General features: G+C 40.2%; 1 protein-coding gene across 1 annotated transcript; it reads right to left on the bottom strand.

Annotated features, from left to right (window-relative positions):
* Positions 1–276: 276 nt before the first annotated feature.
* On the bottom strand, positions 277–18,468 carry LOC137171728 (carnitine O-palmitoyltransferase 1, liver isoform-like). The gene is made up of 19 exons (XM_067575806.1): positions 18,313–18,468; positions 14,037–14,182; positions 12,873–13,012; positions 12,480–12,651; positions 12,139–12,240; positions 11,546–11,683; positions 11,230–11,307; positions 9,594–9,701; positions 9,077–9,164; positions 6,560–6,755; positions 6,288–6,476; positions 6,063–6,168; positions 5,864–5,980; positions 3,938–4,102; positions 3,485–3,613; positions 3,202–3,357; positions 2,979–3,092; positions 2,606–2,698; positions 277–2,015 (listed from the first exon to the last, which is right to left on the bottom strand). Exons 2-19 carry the CDS (start codon positions 14,175–14,177, stop codon positions 1,890–1,892), a joined length of 2,358 nt encoding a protein of 785 aa, XP_067431907.1. The 5' UTR covers positions 14,178–14,182; positions 18,313–18,468; the 3' UTR covers positions 277–1,889.
* Positions 18,469–19,340: the final 872 nt, after the last annotated feature.

Below are 19,340 nucleotides of genomic sequence, written 5' to 3'. Positions count from 1 at the left end.
AAATATTTTAATCTTTACATATTCACAGCATCCAATTGGCTTTTGTATGTTATGAATAAAGTGATATGTATCTGACGGTGTACACACAGATGTTAAGACAGCGAGAAAAAACACACTGGAGACTCTTTTTTTCTTTAAGAATGACTTTATGTATCTTTGTAATTTTGCATTAAAAAAGGTTGACAACAGCAATATAATGCGACAAGCTCAGCTGATCTGGAGTGAAAACAAACCAAGAAAATGCCATAATCAATAAAGGATAACAGAGGAATCTGCATCACCGTTAACACCATCCTCGACCACAAAATGTCACTTAACATGTAATCCACATCAGACCTGTAGCACTGCTTGAGACTGAATACCTGCACATGTTCATAGATATAGCTTGCATTGTTATGGTGCTTGTTTAATAACACAGTGATAAAAAATAAAATATACAAAACAGATTAAATACTTAGATGGCAGTGAAATAACTGGAGTTTATTACAGTACAATTTTTTAACTTGGTTAATTTGAAATGCCTACTGACCACTGAAGGAAAATGTATATTCAAAATGCTGTCTGTACAGTTTGAATGCATAAAATAAAAGTTATTTTTTCTGTGTGAGTTGGCACTAAAATGTAATATCAGGTTATTGGATAATGCCAACCTACAAATGTATTCAAATTGTGTCATTTCACTACTTGTATAAACAGCCTGGCATTCTCAGCAGAGCGTTACAATCATTGGTTGCTGGTGAAAGCAGATTAATACATTATGAGTAAACAAGATTTTAAAATACCTGGTGTCACAGCAACGTTGCACTCAGATGGTAGAAACTGACATCACCTCAGCAGTCCTGCATGTCTGCTTTCAATATGTATTGCACACATCGGCTTAAGAGTTTCCAAACAAATTCAACAGCAGCAAATAGTGGCACAAAATGTTCAGATTACTTAATGGTGTCGAAAACATACTGCACTTGAACGTATGTTAAATTACTCCCTGCAATAACATGAAGTGTTAGGAAGTTCTACCCTAACTTGTAAGTGGATAATTCATAGTGGCTTCTTCAAAAAAAAAAAAAAGGAAAAGAAAAAATTATACTAAACAAATAAGCCGTACTGTACTTGAATCACACTTCTTGATCTGTTATTCTATGGACCTTTTCCCTTTTCACTCATCACACAGCTAATACACACAAGCACACAAGTACGGATGCATATCAGTAAAAACATTACCCCACTTTAACCAGTTTCCCCACTGAGCTGTCTCCTGAATATTATCAGGTGGGCTATAAAATTCTTCCGATGCCTGAGGAAAACCCCCAGCTTTCCACTCTCCATAATGTAACAATTGGGCCGTATTCAGACCAAATCAGGTGTTGCGGTGCATCGCTGCAGGGTCATACAGAGGTGTGTGGGCGTGTTTATTTGTGATCTAGAACGTAAGTGCTGTGAAACGATCAGAAAATAAAGTTTTATTGATTTGATTCAGCTGGCTTTCTCGCTACTACTGCTCCCTCTCTTCATTCACTCCTTAGCTCGCTCGACCACAGCTGCTCTCTCTCTCCATTGCTCGCTGGTGCTCTCAGCTCTCTCTTTTTCTCTCCTCTAACCTTACTTTTAACATTATCAAACAAATTAACGTAGTAGTAGTAGTAGTAATGTCTTTGTCCTCCCTCATGGCAGGGTTTTATAGGTCTGATCAGTCTGATCGCCAGCTGTGTCGGGTTGCGTTTCTCCAAAAGTTGATTCTGGATCAACTTTCTCGCTGCAGGCCCGGTGCAGCACTGCCCAATTCAGATGAGAGGGAGGACTGAGTTTTTGCCGCAATGCCTGATTTGGTCTGAATACGGCCTTATACTTGCAAACCTTCCCTTCATCATCCTTTTTCCCTGAGCATCGGTCTACAGGTCTTTTTTGACCTCGGGCTGACTCTTTTCTGTTTTGCTGGACTCTCTTTGGTTGGGGCCAATCAGCTGTACCAGGTCGTGCAGGGCTTTTCTGATCTGAGCACCGAACTTATGGGCGTCCTAGAAGGGAGACACAGAATGAAGAATAAGGAAATCAACTGTCTGGGTGAGAGACTGCAAATAACAAAAGTCTATGAAAAAAAGTATAATGTCAGCAAGTAAATAGTAGCAATTTGGTGGTCAGAAGTTGTCATGCACAACTTAAAAATTCTGCAAGTTAAGGATTCTGTAGTAACTCAGCAGCTTCCTTTCAGTTTGGGAGACTATTTCATCTTTTCTTACACAGCTCAAAGTCCCCCCCCTACTCAAAAATGTGTTTATATGTGCTTATAGTTACAGTTTATTGTTCAGTTGAATGTTTGAGTTTCACTGAGCATGATTTGTGACATCACAAGTAGTTCGGAGCCAATCAGGGTCCAGTGTGCAACTTACACAAATGTGATGTGGACACTTGAACTTTTCAGTGGAGTAGGAGACATCCTGTGTCCAGCACATAAACTTTTGAAGTGAAAAATACAAACTTATTCATAGATTTTGAATTTTTCAATGAGGGAGGAGGAGCAAATATTTGACGACTTAACTTTTATTTTTATATATCTTAACACATGTCTGGAGGGGGTCATTAAGTTTGACAATTCGATGAAACTTACAGTGTCTGGACATGAGTGTTTGCAGGAGATGTGGAAATTAATCAGATCCTCTCCATAGATGTAGTAGGACACCCCATAACCATCATCAGCCACCTGAAACAGATACAGACGATACTTTCACTTTCATGGCTGCCTCATCTGAAGTGCATGTACAAAATTATCACAAATATCTGCTTACATACATTCACACAGTGTCAAGACAGCAAGACAGCATGTTATTGTGCATATGAGATATTTAACAAAACTCAGATTGCGTACAGCCATCAAAATAGGTGGTTTCTATTGGGAAGAAAGCATTAAAGAGTCTCCACTAATGCTATAATCCTACAAGCTACCGTATGGTGTAAAATGAAAATTGAATTTCAGCACTGACCGGACCAAAGCCCCCTCCACAGGAGATGTACTCTGGGTGGTTAACCAGGTCAAACAGCTCCGCCTGCTGGAGTGGAGTCTGACTGGTGGACAGCCTCCAGGGCTCAGACAGCACCTGAAACACCCACATGAAGCGTCAGTCTGCTGAGCTGCTAAAAAGATAAATAGTCATAATGAACTGGACAGTCTGATGCGAAATAAAGTGACAAAAGAAAGGAATAAACCTCTTTCAAGAAAGGAGACTCCACGCCGAGGTATTTGGACACCACGTAGAGGCAAAAGAGGTGTCTGTCGATGCCAGCTCCAGTCATCGCCATGCGGCACAGATGCTGGTGCTTTTCTGATGCTGCGCGGAACAAACGCCTGCACACATCTGCTGCCTGGGGGAGAATGGTAAAAACAGATACTGCATGAGTTATGCCAGGAAAATAGTAGTCATTGCCAAAAAAACATCTACAAACACTGAACAGACATGATCAAATCTAGAGACAGTTTCCATGGTCTCACCTCTCCACCCTCCAGCGCTCGTACGAAGGCACTGCTCTCATTGCTACAGGAGCGCACAGTCTCGGTCCTGCCCTCCCTGAACAGGCGGGTCATGGAGGCTTCGTACGTCAAGCAGAACGTCCTCCGCGCCTGGAACACAAAAACAAAACTCACATGCAACAGATGATATTGACACAATTAAACGTGAATTTTAGTACTTGGATAATAAGACATTTACTTTGGCTCTGTACTCCATCTTATTGGATTTAAAATGAAACTACAAAATTGAAGAGCTGACTTTGAGCATTAGTGGTGTTTCAGAGTGTACGACTCCAAACTGGATCACTCAGTGTAGACCTTTGTTGTCATGGTTTCATTTCAGATCCAATGTGCTGGAGTAAAGTGCCAAAACAAGAGACGGATGACTCTGGTGCTGATGCATGTACATCTTCTTAACGGTATAACCATCCTCACCCTGTAGTAGGCCAACTGAAGAGCCATCTGAATGAAGGCATCTGGACTGACTCGACACTTCTTGATCTTCCCCTTACCAAACTCTCGGAAGGAGAAAACATGGCAGTCAACATCGTCAGCCAGGGCTTGGGCCACTGCCAGAGACTGGGATATCTGCTCCTCACACTGAGACACACACATCCAAACTGTTAACATCAGCGGGACTGAGATGCCATTGAACTGTGGTCTCAAAAGAATAAGACACACTTCCATACGATTAGAAATAAGGATTCACCTTTTACCACCCACTTTTACATGTTTCATGAACATGCAGTATACTGTAAGCATCAGTTGGCTAAATCTTTGTCTTTTTGGTCCAAATCATCATTTTCAAGCACAGCAGTATTTCCAACTCAAACCTTAAAGCTTATTTGCTTTATTAACAAGTTAAGACAGAAAATTGATAGCACTATCATGTCTGTATGCAAAATATGAAGATATAGAGTCTTATCACTGTGAGGTTGCCCGGCAACCACAATTTCAACAGATTAAACAAACAACACATAACCTGTAGAATTTAGAGGTGCTGGAAGGGAGATTTTTTAAAATCTTTTTATAGAATCAAGCTAGCTGTTCCTCCTGCTTTCAGTTTTTATGCTAAGCTAAGCTAACCCCCTGCTCACAATAGCTTCATATTATACATACATACAGTACAGACAGACATGAGAGCAGAGTTGATCTTCTCATCTAACTCTGCAGGCAAACAAATAAGCATATTTCCCAAAATGTTGAACTATTCCTCTAAAACTATGGTGTTTCTATACATTCACAGCAGCCTAACAGTCCAACATTGTAATACATCCTTGAGATCATCATGTTCAAATTCATCGTAGGTCTCAAAATAGTCAATTTGCTTTAATTTAGCCAGGTGTTAAAAAGTTTATGTTATGGCCTCATTACTATTTTAATACTGTGTTTCATTATATAACTGTTGTTGCTATGCAAAAAAAACAAAACTTCTTGGTTAGATGGCTGGAAAAAGATTTTACACAGGAAGGAGATGTTAATAGGCCTCAGTATGTAATCTGTATGATATTTAAACCTGCAGTGCAGGACTGCAGTGTCTCCCCCTTCTGACAGTGAGAGTAATTACAAAAACACAGTTAACACGTGCTTATGTCATAGGCTCCGCTGTAGCCTACTCCGTCCCTACTGTTGTGGCTGTAAAACAATGGATTAATTGTTTTGAGCAACACAACCTCTGCGAAATGACTCGTTTCACTATCAGAATTTGATCCATTTGGTCCAATGACATTTGGAAAGTTTAGAAGAGCCGCACGATTAAATTATTTTACCCACACTCAAGTTAGCAGAGAGCTGACCAGTTAGCTTGCCTGGCCAGCAGAAGTCTCTGGTGCGCATGCTCTGCCCATAGAGCATCGTCAGTATGCATTCATTTTGCCAGCATGGGAATGTCAAACCCAACATCAGATTAAAAACTTGTGTGTACTGTGAAATACATAGTGATCTACCTGGCGGTGATAGGTTTAATCAGTATTATGTGAACTTGTTTGGCTTGAGTGTAATGGACTTTCATTTATATTTAAAAGTTCCGCACTGCAGGGTCAAAGAAACCAGGCATCTAACTAGTAGAGTACAAGATTATCTGAGAGACAAACATCAACCCACTGCAGAGTTACTGTACGTACACAGAGCAACACAGCTATTGGCCATAGTCTGGTTAGGATTTTAGGACTTAACATCTTTGAAACAGTGTCTTTTTCGCCAATTTTAAACCAATTAACAGAATGTTATTTATTATACTCCATACTCCAATTATTAAACTATTAATAATTGGAGTATGAGCCTGATATTGATTATGATGTCTACAGTAATTTCATCATTTGAAAAACAGACTTGAAGAAAATGTGTGATTGGACAACTAACTTCTGGAGAGATTTCCCAGTTCAGCTTCTGCGGTCTTGGTAGTGATGAATCCACTTCTCCTTTGCAGTGACCCTCTGCATTGTAACCGAGCTGGAAGCTGTCAGTGGCCAGGGCGTACTGAAAACACACAACAGTTATGGGCTCTTGTAAGTGCAAGATGATGATGGAGTGCAGCCTACTTTTCTTTGATGCATCTTACCTCCCATAAGTGTGCCAACACTGGTGCATCGGCCCACGAGTGCTCTGCATTAATACCGCTCTTTCCATTCTTGTAGAAAACAACTGAGAAGGACTTGTCAAACCACCTGCATGACGACAAAGATAATGACTGAACACTGTGGTAAAAATTCTACTTTATAATAAGAAAAACTTGTTATTGAATCATGCTGAAAAGCCAAGGTTTAGAGGTTTAGGGTAAAATTACCTGTCATAACATTTCCCGTGCAACAAGTTCTTAGCATAGCGATCCAAACTAGCTTCTGGGTCATCTCCCATCATGCCCTGCTCATCATCATCTAGGGTCACAAAGAAAGCAGCTTTCTCAATGCAGTCCAGAGAGCGTTTGTTGACCCCGCTGCTGAAATAGTTCATCCTGGCTTTAGCCCATGGAATTCTGGAAAATGATGACAGTACATTAAGGATGCAGTGTGCTGTTTGGTCCAATCATCTTCAACATCGGTGGTTTGACAGACCAACCTTTCACCAGCGGTCAGAGCCCCGAGATTCGCCTCTCCTTTGGAAGGAGGCGAAGAGTCATCGAGGATCCTCTGAATTTGGAATTCAATCTCCCTGGGGGAAAGGAGTCTGCCCGCCTGGTACACCCGAAGCCGGAAGTAGCGTCCCCTGTGGTACACCGCAACGTAGTCACTGTCCTGCCAATGTTGCACTGTGTCTTCAAGCAGAAGAGAAAGGGGGAAATGTCCAAATATAATTTTAATAAAGGCCGAGGCACTTTTAATTTCTTTTATTCATTCATGTGTTAGATTCTGAGCTGTTTTATATACAATATGAATAGTAAGTAGCTGCTTTATAGAATTCTCTATTCCAAGTTAGTATTGAGGATTTGAAGTGTTATTTGTGCGTAGGTTTACTCAAAGTCTCAGCACTTTTGTCCTTCCTACTAGCATGGTGGAAAACTTAACCAAGGATCTTTCTCATTTTCATATCTTTTATCTTTAAGGTTGCATTATACTGTGTATCATCAGTTTTAGTTGAGCTGGCAGAATTTCTGATATTCCCTTGTGACACTAATTGGATGAAATTATTTAATACGTTGTAGTTTGGCAGAACTGCTTATAATTGTACCTGTAATATTTTGGGAAAGCAAAGCTCACCATTTGACCAAAGATCCCCACCCTCGGTGAACTAGCAACACCCCCACATCCTAAACAACTACAGTTGAGGCGATCTTAAGTAAGTGGCCAAAACTTCCAAGTACAATTTGTGGTTGAATCTAAAATTCATTGAAAACAGAAGCCTCCTTCACCAACTTCCATTGCATTAAGATAAACCAACAACAAATTCAAGCATGCAGAGAGATGCCTGTGATATTATCAAAACATCCCCGACACATCCTGTTAAACAACACGGCATGTGTCTCATCATGTCTCTACAAATCATCTTAAAAATAGAAGAAAGCTAAAGGATTATGGTCCGACTACCAATTGTGCAACTAACGATTATTTTTATTATCAATTAATCTGTCAATTATTTTCTTGATTAATCGATTAGTCATTTGATCTATAAAACATCAGAAAATGGTGAGAAATGTTGATCACAATTTCCCAAAGCCCAACATGCAACTGAAATGCCTTCTTTAGTCCACAAACTACAATACTAAATATAGATATCCAGTTTATTATCATAGAGGATGAAGAAACCAGAAAATATTCACATTTAAGAGGCTGGAACCAGAGAATTTTAGCATATTTTCTTAAAAAATAGCTGCCGATTAATTTTCTGTTGATTGACTGATCAATAAATTGTTGCAGCTCTATTCACAATACAACTCAAACTGAGAGTTTATATTGACTTTGTATTGTGCTACCAGGATGAATGAAATAACTCTAAAAGGATAGTTAAAGGTCTAGTTAACAAGTGGAGAAATTAAGACATGGGAGGTGTGCCCGATTAATTCTCGTTTCTGATTGAAAATGACTGGCTCATAAACATGAGGGACTATACACAGAGGTTGTAGGGTCCAATTTTAATTGTACACTAGAATTACACACAGTACAAAATGTTAAATACATTTTATTGATCTAAAAATAGGATCGGTCCAGTTGTGTAAAAATATAAAAACTACCTGTGAGTGTTCCAGGGATTCGACAAGTGTCAAACATCCGCTCAAATTGATAGGAACAGCAAGGAACTGCAGACCTCAACAACCACTGAGTAGGATAAAAGAAGGATGGTCCAAAAAACAGCAAAGTAAGGCAGAAAAAGGATGACAGAATGATGGATAAAAAAAAGGAATCAGGAAAGAGTGGAGGGAAAAAATAAGAAACAAAATGTGTGAGCAGATAAAACAGACGTTAGTTTGAGAAAGAAGCTTTCCAGCAACCCAGACAGACCTGAGATGAGACCAGAAGGCAAGAAGAGACAGATGAGAGATGACAAGATGGACTGCACAGCAGACATATTATGACTCAGTGATTCAGACGCCTTGCTTCAGAGAACACACACACACACACACACACACACGCAAGTTTGTGCAGCTATCCTTGTTAGGACATTGCACTGACTTCCATTCATTGTGGACAGCCTAGCCTAAACCCTAACTCTAACCATAACCTCAATTCACACCTTACCCCTCACCTTAACCAGGACCTCAGAAATGATGTTTTGCCTCATTAGGACCAGGCTTTGGTCCTCATGAGGACTACTGGTCCCGACAAGGTTGGTGTTTATACCGGAAAAGGTCCCAAAGAGGTAACAAAAAAACACACACACACACACACACACACACACACACACACACACACACACACACACACACACACACACACACACACACACACACTTGTCTTTCACACAATTTTCTATCCCACACTTAAACTCCAGAGGGTTCAAACACATTCAGTATGCCTCATCATCTTTGAAGCAGTGGTGTGTTTGGATCGCTGCCTATGAAACTGGTGGGGATCATCACTCGGGTGAATTTCATGTTGTCACATTGTGTGTCTAAGTGTATGTACATGTCAGTCTCTTTACCAGTCTCCTCTCCGGGAGTGCGTGTGGTGTTGAACATCCTCTCACACTGAGCTGCACACAGAGGAATGACAGTGCCTGGTATACGACTCTGGGAGATGGAGAGGAGAAGACGAAGGGGAGGGCATAAGGAGAGCAGTGTGCGGGTGGGGGGGGGGGATGCAGAATCAAGCGAAAGAGAGGTTGAAAGAGTACAAGAGGAAGGGGTGAGAGATGAGCATGGTGTGAGAACATGAGGGAAATGTCTTCACATACACATGACAACTAAATAAAAGAATGGTGATGCACATGTTATCTACTATAAACAGTCAGGACACACAAAGACTGACAGGTGGATGCTGCTCACACAGTCAAAACAATCATAACACATACTAATGGCCTCATAAGTCTACACAGATTATTTACCCTGAAAATGAAAGAAATTGTCTCAGAATTTGGTTGTTGCCATAGCAAAGAGATATGAATAATGAATGACTCCGTGTATATGGAGCAGCTGGGGTTGACTGGTGGTTAAACTCACAGGTTTAAGCTCCTCTTTGTTGAGTTTGCGGCGGTATAGGAAGAATGCATAAATGGTGTTGCCTGCTCTGGCAGCCTGGATGGGTGTGGGTGTCACATACAAGAAGTCCTGGGGGAGAGAACAGAAAGAGGAAGTCAGGAGGAGGGTAAACAGGAATAAACAACATCTAAAAAAATAGTTTGTCAGCATGCTGGGAATCAGGATTGTGAGTGAAAGGTCACAGTTTTGAGTCCTTCTAAGAAAGTTTGGGTGAGATGTGCATGACTGACGTACTCTGTCTTACACGTTTATCATTGCTACAGTTGCCGTTGGTCAAAGCACAAGTCACATTCATGTGACATGCTTGAGGAGATAGTTGATGTTATGTTTTTTGAAGCCATATATAAGAAATATTAACATTAGTGGAGCATTGATTACCAGTGTCCTATGAAACTTGAGATTATTAATTTAGCACAACAGTGCTGCTACCATTAATATTAGTGAACATGTCCCTTTATTCCCAACTAGTGCAGTGACTGTTTAAAACGTGCCTATTTGGGACGGGCCAATTGCTTGGCCTCCAGCTGCTACTTAACGCATGGAAAAATTAATAGTTGATTATTATACGCTATTATACACAGATTATATAAATAACAGGCTAAGTACTCTTAGTTTACATGTTCTTCTCTCATGTCAAGTAAAATAAGGGCAGCATTTAAAAATTTTAAATTTTAAAAATAATGTGCATCCTAAAATAAAGTGGATCGATCATATTGGGCTCCTATTTTCTGTGCCTTCAGGTTGGATTTGATTGGGTATGTTTGCGCCAAAGATTTGTGCTTTGTCTGTAGTGACACTTCACAATCGCCATGGTCTCAGAGCATATGAGACAAACTGGTTTGGAAAATTCCCATGGAAGTATTTTCTCCATTTTACACACGTAACTACACTAATTGTGTATTGGGCTCAGAGTGTCTCTAAAACATGGGTGACCTATGGTCACCAATGTACCTGAATGCCTTCTGTGTAGCCACTTGCTGCTAATGCTACGCTTTCTGTCTAGACAAGGGCTAAGAGTGTCCATTCTTGATTAAAAGCTGTTTTCGTGGTCTACTTTTCTCTTTTTAGAGCACTTTTCTTTGATTTGTGTCAAGCCTCGTCTCCGTTCTCTCCCTGTTGGGGTCAGTCGGCAAAGCCCTGACGCGCCGCCCTGCACCTACACAGAGTGGAGTTTATTAATATTAAACGTATCGTGTGTCCAAATTGCACCAAACTTGACACTGCACTCCCCTTGTTCCCCAGCAATGCCCCCGCCAAGTGTGGAGTCTATCCGAAGATTGACTCAAGAGATACGTGAAGGACATACAGACAGAGATTCCTTCCTTTAGTAGATAGTTTCAGTTAGCAGAATAGAAAAAAAACAGTAGCTAAGTAAGAAGTCAAGTTAATGTTTGGAGCTGTGTGAATATAAACTAGATTGTTGTTTAAAATACACATAAACTGCCGGTAAACTTTTCCAGAATTACTAAAACGAGAGTACCTGTCTCAGTCTAACAAACAGTTAAGATTTAATGTAACACACAATTATCAATTATTTTTCCCTCCTCATGGCAAACAGTCACCCACAAATGATTCAGACATAGAGAGATTTTCATACCATGCCATAGTAGTTACTGTTGACCATTATTGGGCTCCGTCCCCGTAGGTAGATATATTCCTCCCACCAGTCACTAACCTAAAACACAGAAATGAATAATAAAAAAAAAAAAAAGCTTAGTGTTAAAAGCTAATACTGCAATATTGCAGCCAACGAGCAGTCACATCACTTACATATTCAGACAGGATAAATAATTCAAAGCACAGAACCTCACAAAGATATACATTGTTAATGGAATTTTAAATTTGCTCTAGGCATTTTAAGGTGACATTTTAAGTAGCCGCAGTTTCACACGCCATTGTGGTCGACCACTTACATAGTTGGCAGCCCAGAGAGCTTTGAGTTTGAGGTACCACTGCAGGCGTTTACCGAGGCTGCTCTCAAACTCTGCAGCCAGCTTGGTCATGCGTTCGTATTCTGTGTCATCCATCAGCGGTCGCACTGACTCCAAGTACTAAACAAGAAACATATGCCAAATAATACACATTTGAACAAAATAATAAGAAGCATTATTTAAACAACAGTATTAATACATAGAATACATAAAGATCAGCTAACACAGCTAATTCCCACAGTTGGTGATATGGGCAAGGCTCACACCATTACAACCACATCTATTTCTGCTGATATAAACACCAAATCCCACTGACACCTTCTCTGTCATCTCTGCTCATTTCTATCTCCTGCCATCTGTCAAATAAATCTCAATTTAGAAGAATAGATGCCTTGCATTTCACACATTTCTCAACTAGCTTGTAGACAGATAAGCAAACGTGGATAAAAACAAAAGGAAATTTGCTGCAACTGAGGCAGATAGGATGAATGTGAGAAAGTGATCCATCTGCTTTAGGGCCAGTTATCTGGTGCGTTGTCATTTCCTTATTTCCTTTGCTTCATGCGACGTCTCACCCTCTTGACTGTGTCCTTGATGGCAGGCACAGGCAGGTTTGGCAATGAACCCTGGTAGCTGTAGAGCAGAGGCTTTCTGCCAGAAAAGATCCGCACCAGCGCCTGGCGTACAGACACAAGCATATACAGTGTTCATTTTGAACATTAGATTACAAGATCAAACATATACAGTTTATATAAAACAAAAGCTCAATTTTATCCAACTGTGTATATATATATACACTACGTATAAATAAATATATCAAAGTGTCACCTCAGGCTGTACACCAAAGACCACAAAACTGAGGGACAGCGAACATTTTAAATTAGAGTTGAGGACATGAAAAGGTATGAACACTGACCACCCAGACTTTGGTGGTATTGGACATCTTGCCATGCTGCTCAAACATCCAGCGGTGGTAGGAGAGGAGCTGCTTGAGGCATAGGCGCATGGTGAAGATGAGCAAGAGCCATAGCATGGTGCTGAAGAGCACAGCCGACACCACCGCCTGGCACTGGGTACTCATGGACTGGCTGGGAATTGTGGGAGAAGATGGACCGATGGATAAATAGGAAAGGGGGAGAAAACAGAACAGTGACTGGAAGATTTTGGTTTTATATGAAGAGAAAGAAGCAAGTAAAGTTCACCTTTGGTGGTACAGTAGTTTAAGTAGTTTAAGAGCATTCGTCTGGTGCCATTTCCACTTTAGGTGCTAGATAGGCTTGTATTTTATTAGAGTCATGAGATGTGTTACCTGACTGGCAGGTGCTCCTGTATCTTGGCTATGAGTCCCATGGAGGGATCCGAGCGAGTGTACATGGTAGCCAGGATTGCTATGACCACAAAAAGCCAGGAGGAAGGGCTGGCAGGATAGACCCCTGTTATCACACTGTTCTGTGAATGTGAGAAAGAGAAATTGATTTGAAATTCAATTCTTCCTGTTAACAGCCAGTAAGCTGATGTGCACACTGATAGTTTACGTACAATCAGATTACGGCAACAGCTGTCACGTAAATGCTTCGTTCTGATTGTCTTAACTGCATTTAGGTCGGTATCACACATTAACTTTATTTACACAACAAATGAATGGCAATGGAAATGTTATTTATAGTAAGACCTTTGCAGCAGGTGCTAATCAAACTTGGTATCGTCCATCTTCAGTCTTTTTAGCATTTCTTCTAACGATGAATGAGTGACAAACGTGAGGATCAAACAAAGACATGAGGATAATCTTGTACACTCTCACACAAAGAGTGAGTCGTAATGCGTTCATTGTTGATTGATGATGAAGTCCGCACATTATAACAGGAAGAAACTCACAGAGAGCAAACTATTTTTCAGGAGCACCCAGTTTACAGTGTTATAAACAATAACGTCATTTCATGCTCAAACACAACAATGCAAATTAAGAAAGGACAGCAATTAAAAGACTGTAGTTAAAAAACTACAACTAAAATTGCAATTTGCACAGTTTGTGTGACTGTTTCAATGACTGTACAAGTAAATTATACATGTGTCAAGTTCAAGTATATTCTGAAGGTTACTCTATCTGGAAGGTAGAAAATAAACAAACAGACTCTTTAAGAAGCTGTGAAAATTTGCAACTTGCAAAGAAGCAAGATACAAACCTGCAAAATGAGTAAAATGAGCAGAAAATGAACTAAAACACCCACAACCACAACATGGACAGGCCAACAGCATTCTGCTCTGCATTTAGCTCCGAAACAGCTGCCCTGCATTCAGCTCTGAGACAGATGCAGGTGCTGACATGCAGAAAGGAGGAAAAGAAGTAATAACAAGGAAGAAGAGGCACACTGTAAGCATGGCTGTGATTATTACAGATGTTTTGGGACGCAGACACAGGCTACCCATGAACAAACAAGACAGACCGCAGGTATAACGGACAGAGGAGAGGTACCTTGAGTCTGATGATACGCTTCTTCCAAGAGCGCACACCGGAGAGGTAGATCTCAGTGAGGGCCTGGTGGGACAGCTGCAGATCAATGCCCTCCGGGGTGACGGTGAACTGGAAGGCCACCGCCTGGTGGGCTTCTGCCATGATTACTGTGAATGGTAAGAGGGACAGAGGGAGAGGACAAACAAAAGATTTACAGTAACTGACAGAAGGAGAGGGACCTGCATAGAGCTGAATCGATTAGTCAAATCTGCAACTATTTTGATAATGGATTTATCAAGTTATTTTTAAAGAAAAAAATACACTAAAATTCTCTTCTCCCAGCTTCTTAATTGTGAATACTCTGGTTTCTTTAGTCTTTTATGACAACAGAGTGAATATGTTTGGGTTGTGGATCGTTTGTCAGGACAAAACAAGACATTGCATCCTAGGCTTTGGGAAACAGTGACATTTTATTGACCGAGCGACTAATCAATTAATTGAGAAAATAATAGACAATGAAAATAATTGTTAGTTGCAGCCCTGGAACTGAGTGTCTAACTTCAGACGCCACCTTAGGCACAACAATACTAGTGAACACATTGTCTACCTAGGTGAAGATGGAAAACATACACAAATAATTAATATCCTCAAGTGACTAACAGTTGCTAACATTTGACAACAGTCCCTCCAAGATGGAGAAACAAAACCAGTGTCAGGTAGTTCATTGGCAACATAAACATACAGGATTAGTTTACACTGTATACTAATAACCAAGTATTTGCTGTATACTATACAGCAAATACACTGGTTTACCTGTCTTTCAGGTTCAACGTGATTGTAATATAGCGTTCAAGGTTGCTAAGGTTTCTGTAATTTTCTGCAAGACAACAATCTTTAGCTAGACTGCTCATGCAAAGGTATTATTTTGATATCAAGAGCACAAATGCACTGCTATGCTGCAGAGAAATGCCTGCCTGGTCTTGGAGGTTGGGTTTAGGAATAATACACAATACGTGTGACGAGACCTCGACTGTGACATTTAGGTACCCAGGGGGCAGAAAACAACGAAGGGCACATCTCAACAGCTGCTTTTTATACCATGAATGACCCACTTAACAACGGGACACCGAGAACTGCATGCAAACTGTCAACAAGAAAAATAAACACAGAGACCGATGCAAGAGGCCTGCAGCAACATCTCTTATGCTTTGTGATCCCGACGCAGACGTGCAGTGGCACCGCAGCAGCTGATGGGAAAGTGAGGTGGTAGCAAGTGCTGTGAAGATGATTCATCACACTGATGATGAATTGCAAAATGTGTGTGCGTGTGTGTGTGTGTATACCTGGAAAACGCATCCATCTTGTGCATGAGCATTTTAAGAGAAGCTCAAAAGACACGTTATTGACTCCTTTCAGATGCAAAGTCAGCTTGAAACTGATAGAGTTTGATGGGAAAGCGCTGACTGGCTGCTGATGCCATTGGGTATTTTTTTTTGTTTAAGGCAATTACTGCTTCTCTTCACAAAGGGAATTGATTTTCCCCCACAAATAGGCTATGATGCCCTGAGGTTTAGTCACTCTGACACTGGACTGCACCACTGCGGAGGCGACATCTGCTCGTATTGTGTGCCTAAAAATGGCAAACACGCACACACGTAATTCCCTCATGGTCCCCAGGTCCCATTGAGGTCCTGCTCTTTAGGTCAGATCTGGCAGATATAATCAGGCCTGTGCCAAGGACTAACAGCAGTCAATTTCAGCCTTGGTCACTACAGCTCCTTTATGTGAATGCCAACACACACCTGCTCAGTTAAGCACTAACTGCACACACACACACACGGAAAGAGCCACTTGCTGGTCCCACTAGATTTTATAACCAATATCCCTTTGACTGGACTGATTTTGAGAGGTTAATCTGCAATGATAGCGTGGTAATCATTAACATCTCTGCAGCTATGATTCCCAATTCACTCACAGAGCTTACGTCTTTATAGATGTGTTATAAAAAAAGACCGGCAGACAATGACAAAAGCTTAACAATGACATCTTTGTGATTAGGGCTGCAGATATAGAATAATTTAATAAAGGGAAGGGGCTATGAATAGTGAAGGGTTTCTGAAGAACTGAGACAGCCTTGTATTTTAATTACTCGCTTGATGTAAGGACTAAAAAAACAACATTGTATTTTGTTCTTTTTTTTTTTTTTTTCCACCAGCACAGATGGATGGAAAACTGCCAGACAGAAAGCAGAACGGATCAGCATGTTAGATGGTGGGTTCAGAGCAGGAGGAGAGGAAAGAGGAAGGCAGGGTCAGCGTGTGTAAACCAGGTAAAAAAAGATCAACACCTATGAAGAGTTGAGATTGTTGAGACACGTTATAGACAAAATGTGCAATGTGCAGGTGGTTTCCGGCCGATATGAAAGCCTCGTTGATAAAACAAACTAAGCAAAAATGTTTCCTGGGCTTCTCTTATAATCATCGTTTGTTTTGTAACCCTTTGTCCAGGTCCAGTTAAGAGTTACAGGAACTTCACACACAGACAGACAGACAGCAGCAGACGTGTTTCAGTAAGCGTTGCCTTATCTTGATTTATTGTGACTAACTGTTTCCTGCCAGGTATGAGGAAAAGATAAAAAAAACCCAAGTCTTGTATACAATACTATGCAGTAAAAATGTTATATCTTATCTTAGGTTTCTGTTATCATACTCATATTGTAAAAGGATTAATTACATATTTTAAGACACAGATATTGGAAACATACCTCAGATAATTTCAGGTACTCTGAGGTAGGCTATATTGTTTGAATTGTGTTTGAATTCACCACAAAATTCACAAATATGCTGCACAACCAGAACAATCAGTACTATTAGTCAAGGTTATATGCTGGCCATCTGAGACATGCTTTCATTCATAGCTGCTGATATCACCATCACATAAAGCAGATTTGACTGTAAAATCATCTATCAAAAGTCAATGTGTCCTTAAGATGTTGAATGTTACATTTTTCCTAAAAATTTGAGATACTTTTATTGGGTTAGCTGATATTTCAGTTCCTCTTTTGGTTGGCACAATCAGGTTTACTCTGGTTGAAGAACTCAGCTAAAATTAAGCTACTTTTTTAATCATTTGCAGACTTTGAAAATGACATAGAAACCTTTCACCGACTCTAAGAAAGTGCTATCACTGACTCTCGTCACTGGTTACACACATAGTTTTAGATTTGACATTAAAATATTACTCACAATATTTACAGTAAGATTAGTTTCTCAGAAGCTTGACATCCTTGGATAAGGCTTCCTTATCTTCCGGTTCTTGTCGTTCTAAAAACAAGGTGACTTGGCCTTCGCTGTGGAGCTCCCTTGGTGTGAATTTCTAGCAAAATCATCTTTTAAATTACTTCTTCAAATTTTACGATGCTCTAAGATTTGCTGTGGTTTTAAAAACTTTGTAAGTTTGTCTCTGTATATAAATAAAGTAAATAAAGATTCTCTTTTAGTGGAACTGAGTGGACTCTCCTGTAAACCCCAAAATCCCTTTAATTCCTGTACTGGTTACGTACAAACCCCTTTACATCTAGAGATTTCAACTACACATAACTCTGTCTTATTTATTGTCAGTGTTTTATGAATCAGGGCTAATGTTTCACTTCTGTTTGTAAGCAGCTAATGTGCAAGTTAAGCTTTATAAAGAAACATTGGTGAAGCCATGAACTGTATCACTGACTATGACATGAGGTTTATTGTAACCTGGGACAACTTCCATGAACCAGGAGAGCAGAGTGACAACAAACAAAGCAAATGACAGTTAAGTTGAGGTGACCCTTCAGGTCTTTCTGCCCAAATTACAGAGAAGACAGAGGAATTTGGGGAATTGCAAATAAGGGGCTAAGGTATTGTAGCTAGGTAACAGTTACACCTTGATTAAAATGACGCCAAGAATCGTGAGCACAAAGTAAAATTTGATACAGCAGTAGTGACAATATTAACGTTAGTGATATTTACGTATTTAATTATCAGACCCGTGTTATGATTAGCTATGTCTGAAAAAAACCCCACACTAGCTATAATGCCTCGATTATGCAAAACCAATTTATGAACGATACCGCAAACTTTAGCAGTCGTTAGGTTTGATTATTGACGCTAGCTGCTGCTAATTCTGGCTAGCCGAGCGCCCAGCCTATCATGTAGTTAGCGACGCACAAACGGCCAGGCTTCCTAACGTCCACGGAAAAGATGCGACTGTGTGTGTCGTCATTGCAACACAATACATTATAGTTAGATACCCGTTAACATACCTGTTGTCGTTAGCGGGAGGCGAAATCAAGCATCCACAGAAGCAGTACCGACTGTTAACTTCTGACGTCGACCAACCGACCGATCGCCGGTGTCCGTTGCCGCGCAGCTGTCGGCCCTCCTCCACAGAACAACTGTACTACATGGATGGACCTAATGCTGCCTTCACAGACCGTCGGAAATCTTGCAATTATGAGGTGGTGCGTTTTTGAGATGCCTGAGCTGTAACCTTCAAAGGAAAGATTCACAATTTTTTCCAGTCAAGTGCCCAAATGAAAAGAGTTTTTTTTCTCGCTGTAATCATTCCTCATGTCCATACTTGATATTAATTATTGTAAGGGATTGACATAACATTGAAAGACATCTACTCATTTGGAAGCTTCATATTAGCTTCAGATAAACTTTTAAATACATTTTTGCACAGGAGGCTTGTGGATTTTGCCCCCCACATTGTAAGTGCATTATGAAGGGATCTTCTAATGGTTAATATGAACAGCGGGAATGATTACAGTGAGAAAAACCTGTTCCAGTGTTCATTTGGGCATCTGACTTGTTTTAAGACAGACTTGAAAAATTGTGAACCTGTCCTTTAAGGGGCAGAGAGAGCATGGAGGTCCTTGTCAACAGCAGATGGTAAAAGTGAGATTTATTTGACTTTCTATGTAAATAATATAAATTACAGTGTTTTAACGGTTGCTTATTGTATGTTTCAAACACATGAACATATAAGTGTAATAGGTCAGATTATTTTCTATTTACTACAGTGAAATGACAGCCACTGGAAAAAATATATATAATTTTTGCACATAGTGACAGTAAAATATTTAACACCAGTATGTACAGTAAAACTATTATTCATACTAATTATTCTTACACATTTTCTGTGCTGACAAAAAGAAACTTCACTCAAGATCAATTTACTATCTTTGTCCAGGTTACAACTGCATCTCATGGCCTTCCTCAGCAGTTAGGTAACAGTGGTTAGTTTTCTAATGCAGATGGAGTAACTCTATCTGCATGACCATGAGAT

The sequence above is a fragment of the Thunnus thynnus genome, chromosome 20, assembly GCF_963924715.1.
Source record: "Thunnus thynnus chromosome 20, fThuThy2.1, whole genome shotgun sequence".
Lineage (NCBI taxonomy): Eukaryota > Metazoa > Chordata > Actinopteri > Scombriformes > Scombridae > Thunnus > Thunnus thynnus.
Note: the sequence above shows the minus strand (reverse complement) of the source record. Positions and strands in the feature narration are given on the sequence as shown.

Coding starts and splice junctions, on each gene's coding strand:
- LOC137171728 (XM_067575806.1), bottom strand. CDS start 14,177: ATGGCAGAAGCCCACCAGGCGGTGGCCTTCCAGTTCACCGTCACCCCG. Junction 5,981..6,062: donor TGTTGGCACACTTATGGGAG/GTAAGATGCATC, acceptor GTGTGTTTTCAG/TACGCCCTGGCCACTGACAG. Junction 4,103..5,863: donor ACTGGGAAATCTCTCCAGAA/GTTAGTTGTCCA, acceptor TGTGTGTCTCAG/TGTGAGGAGCAGATATCCCA.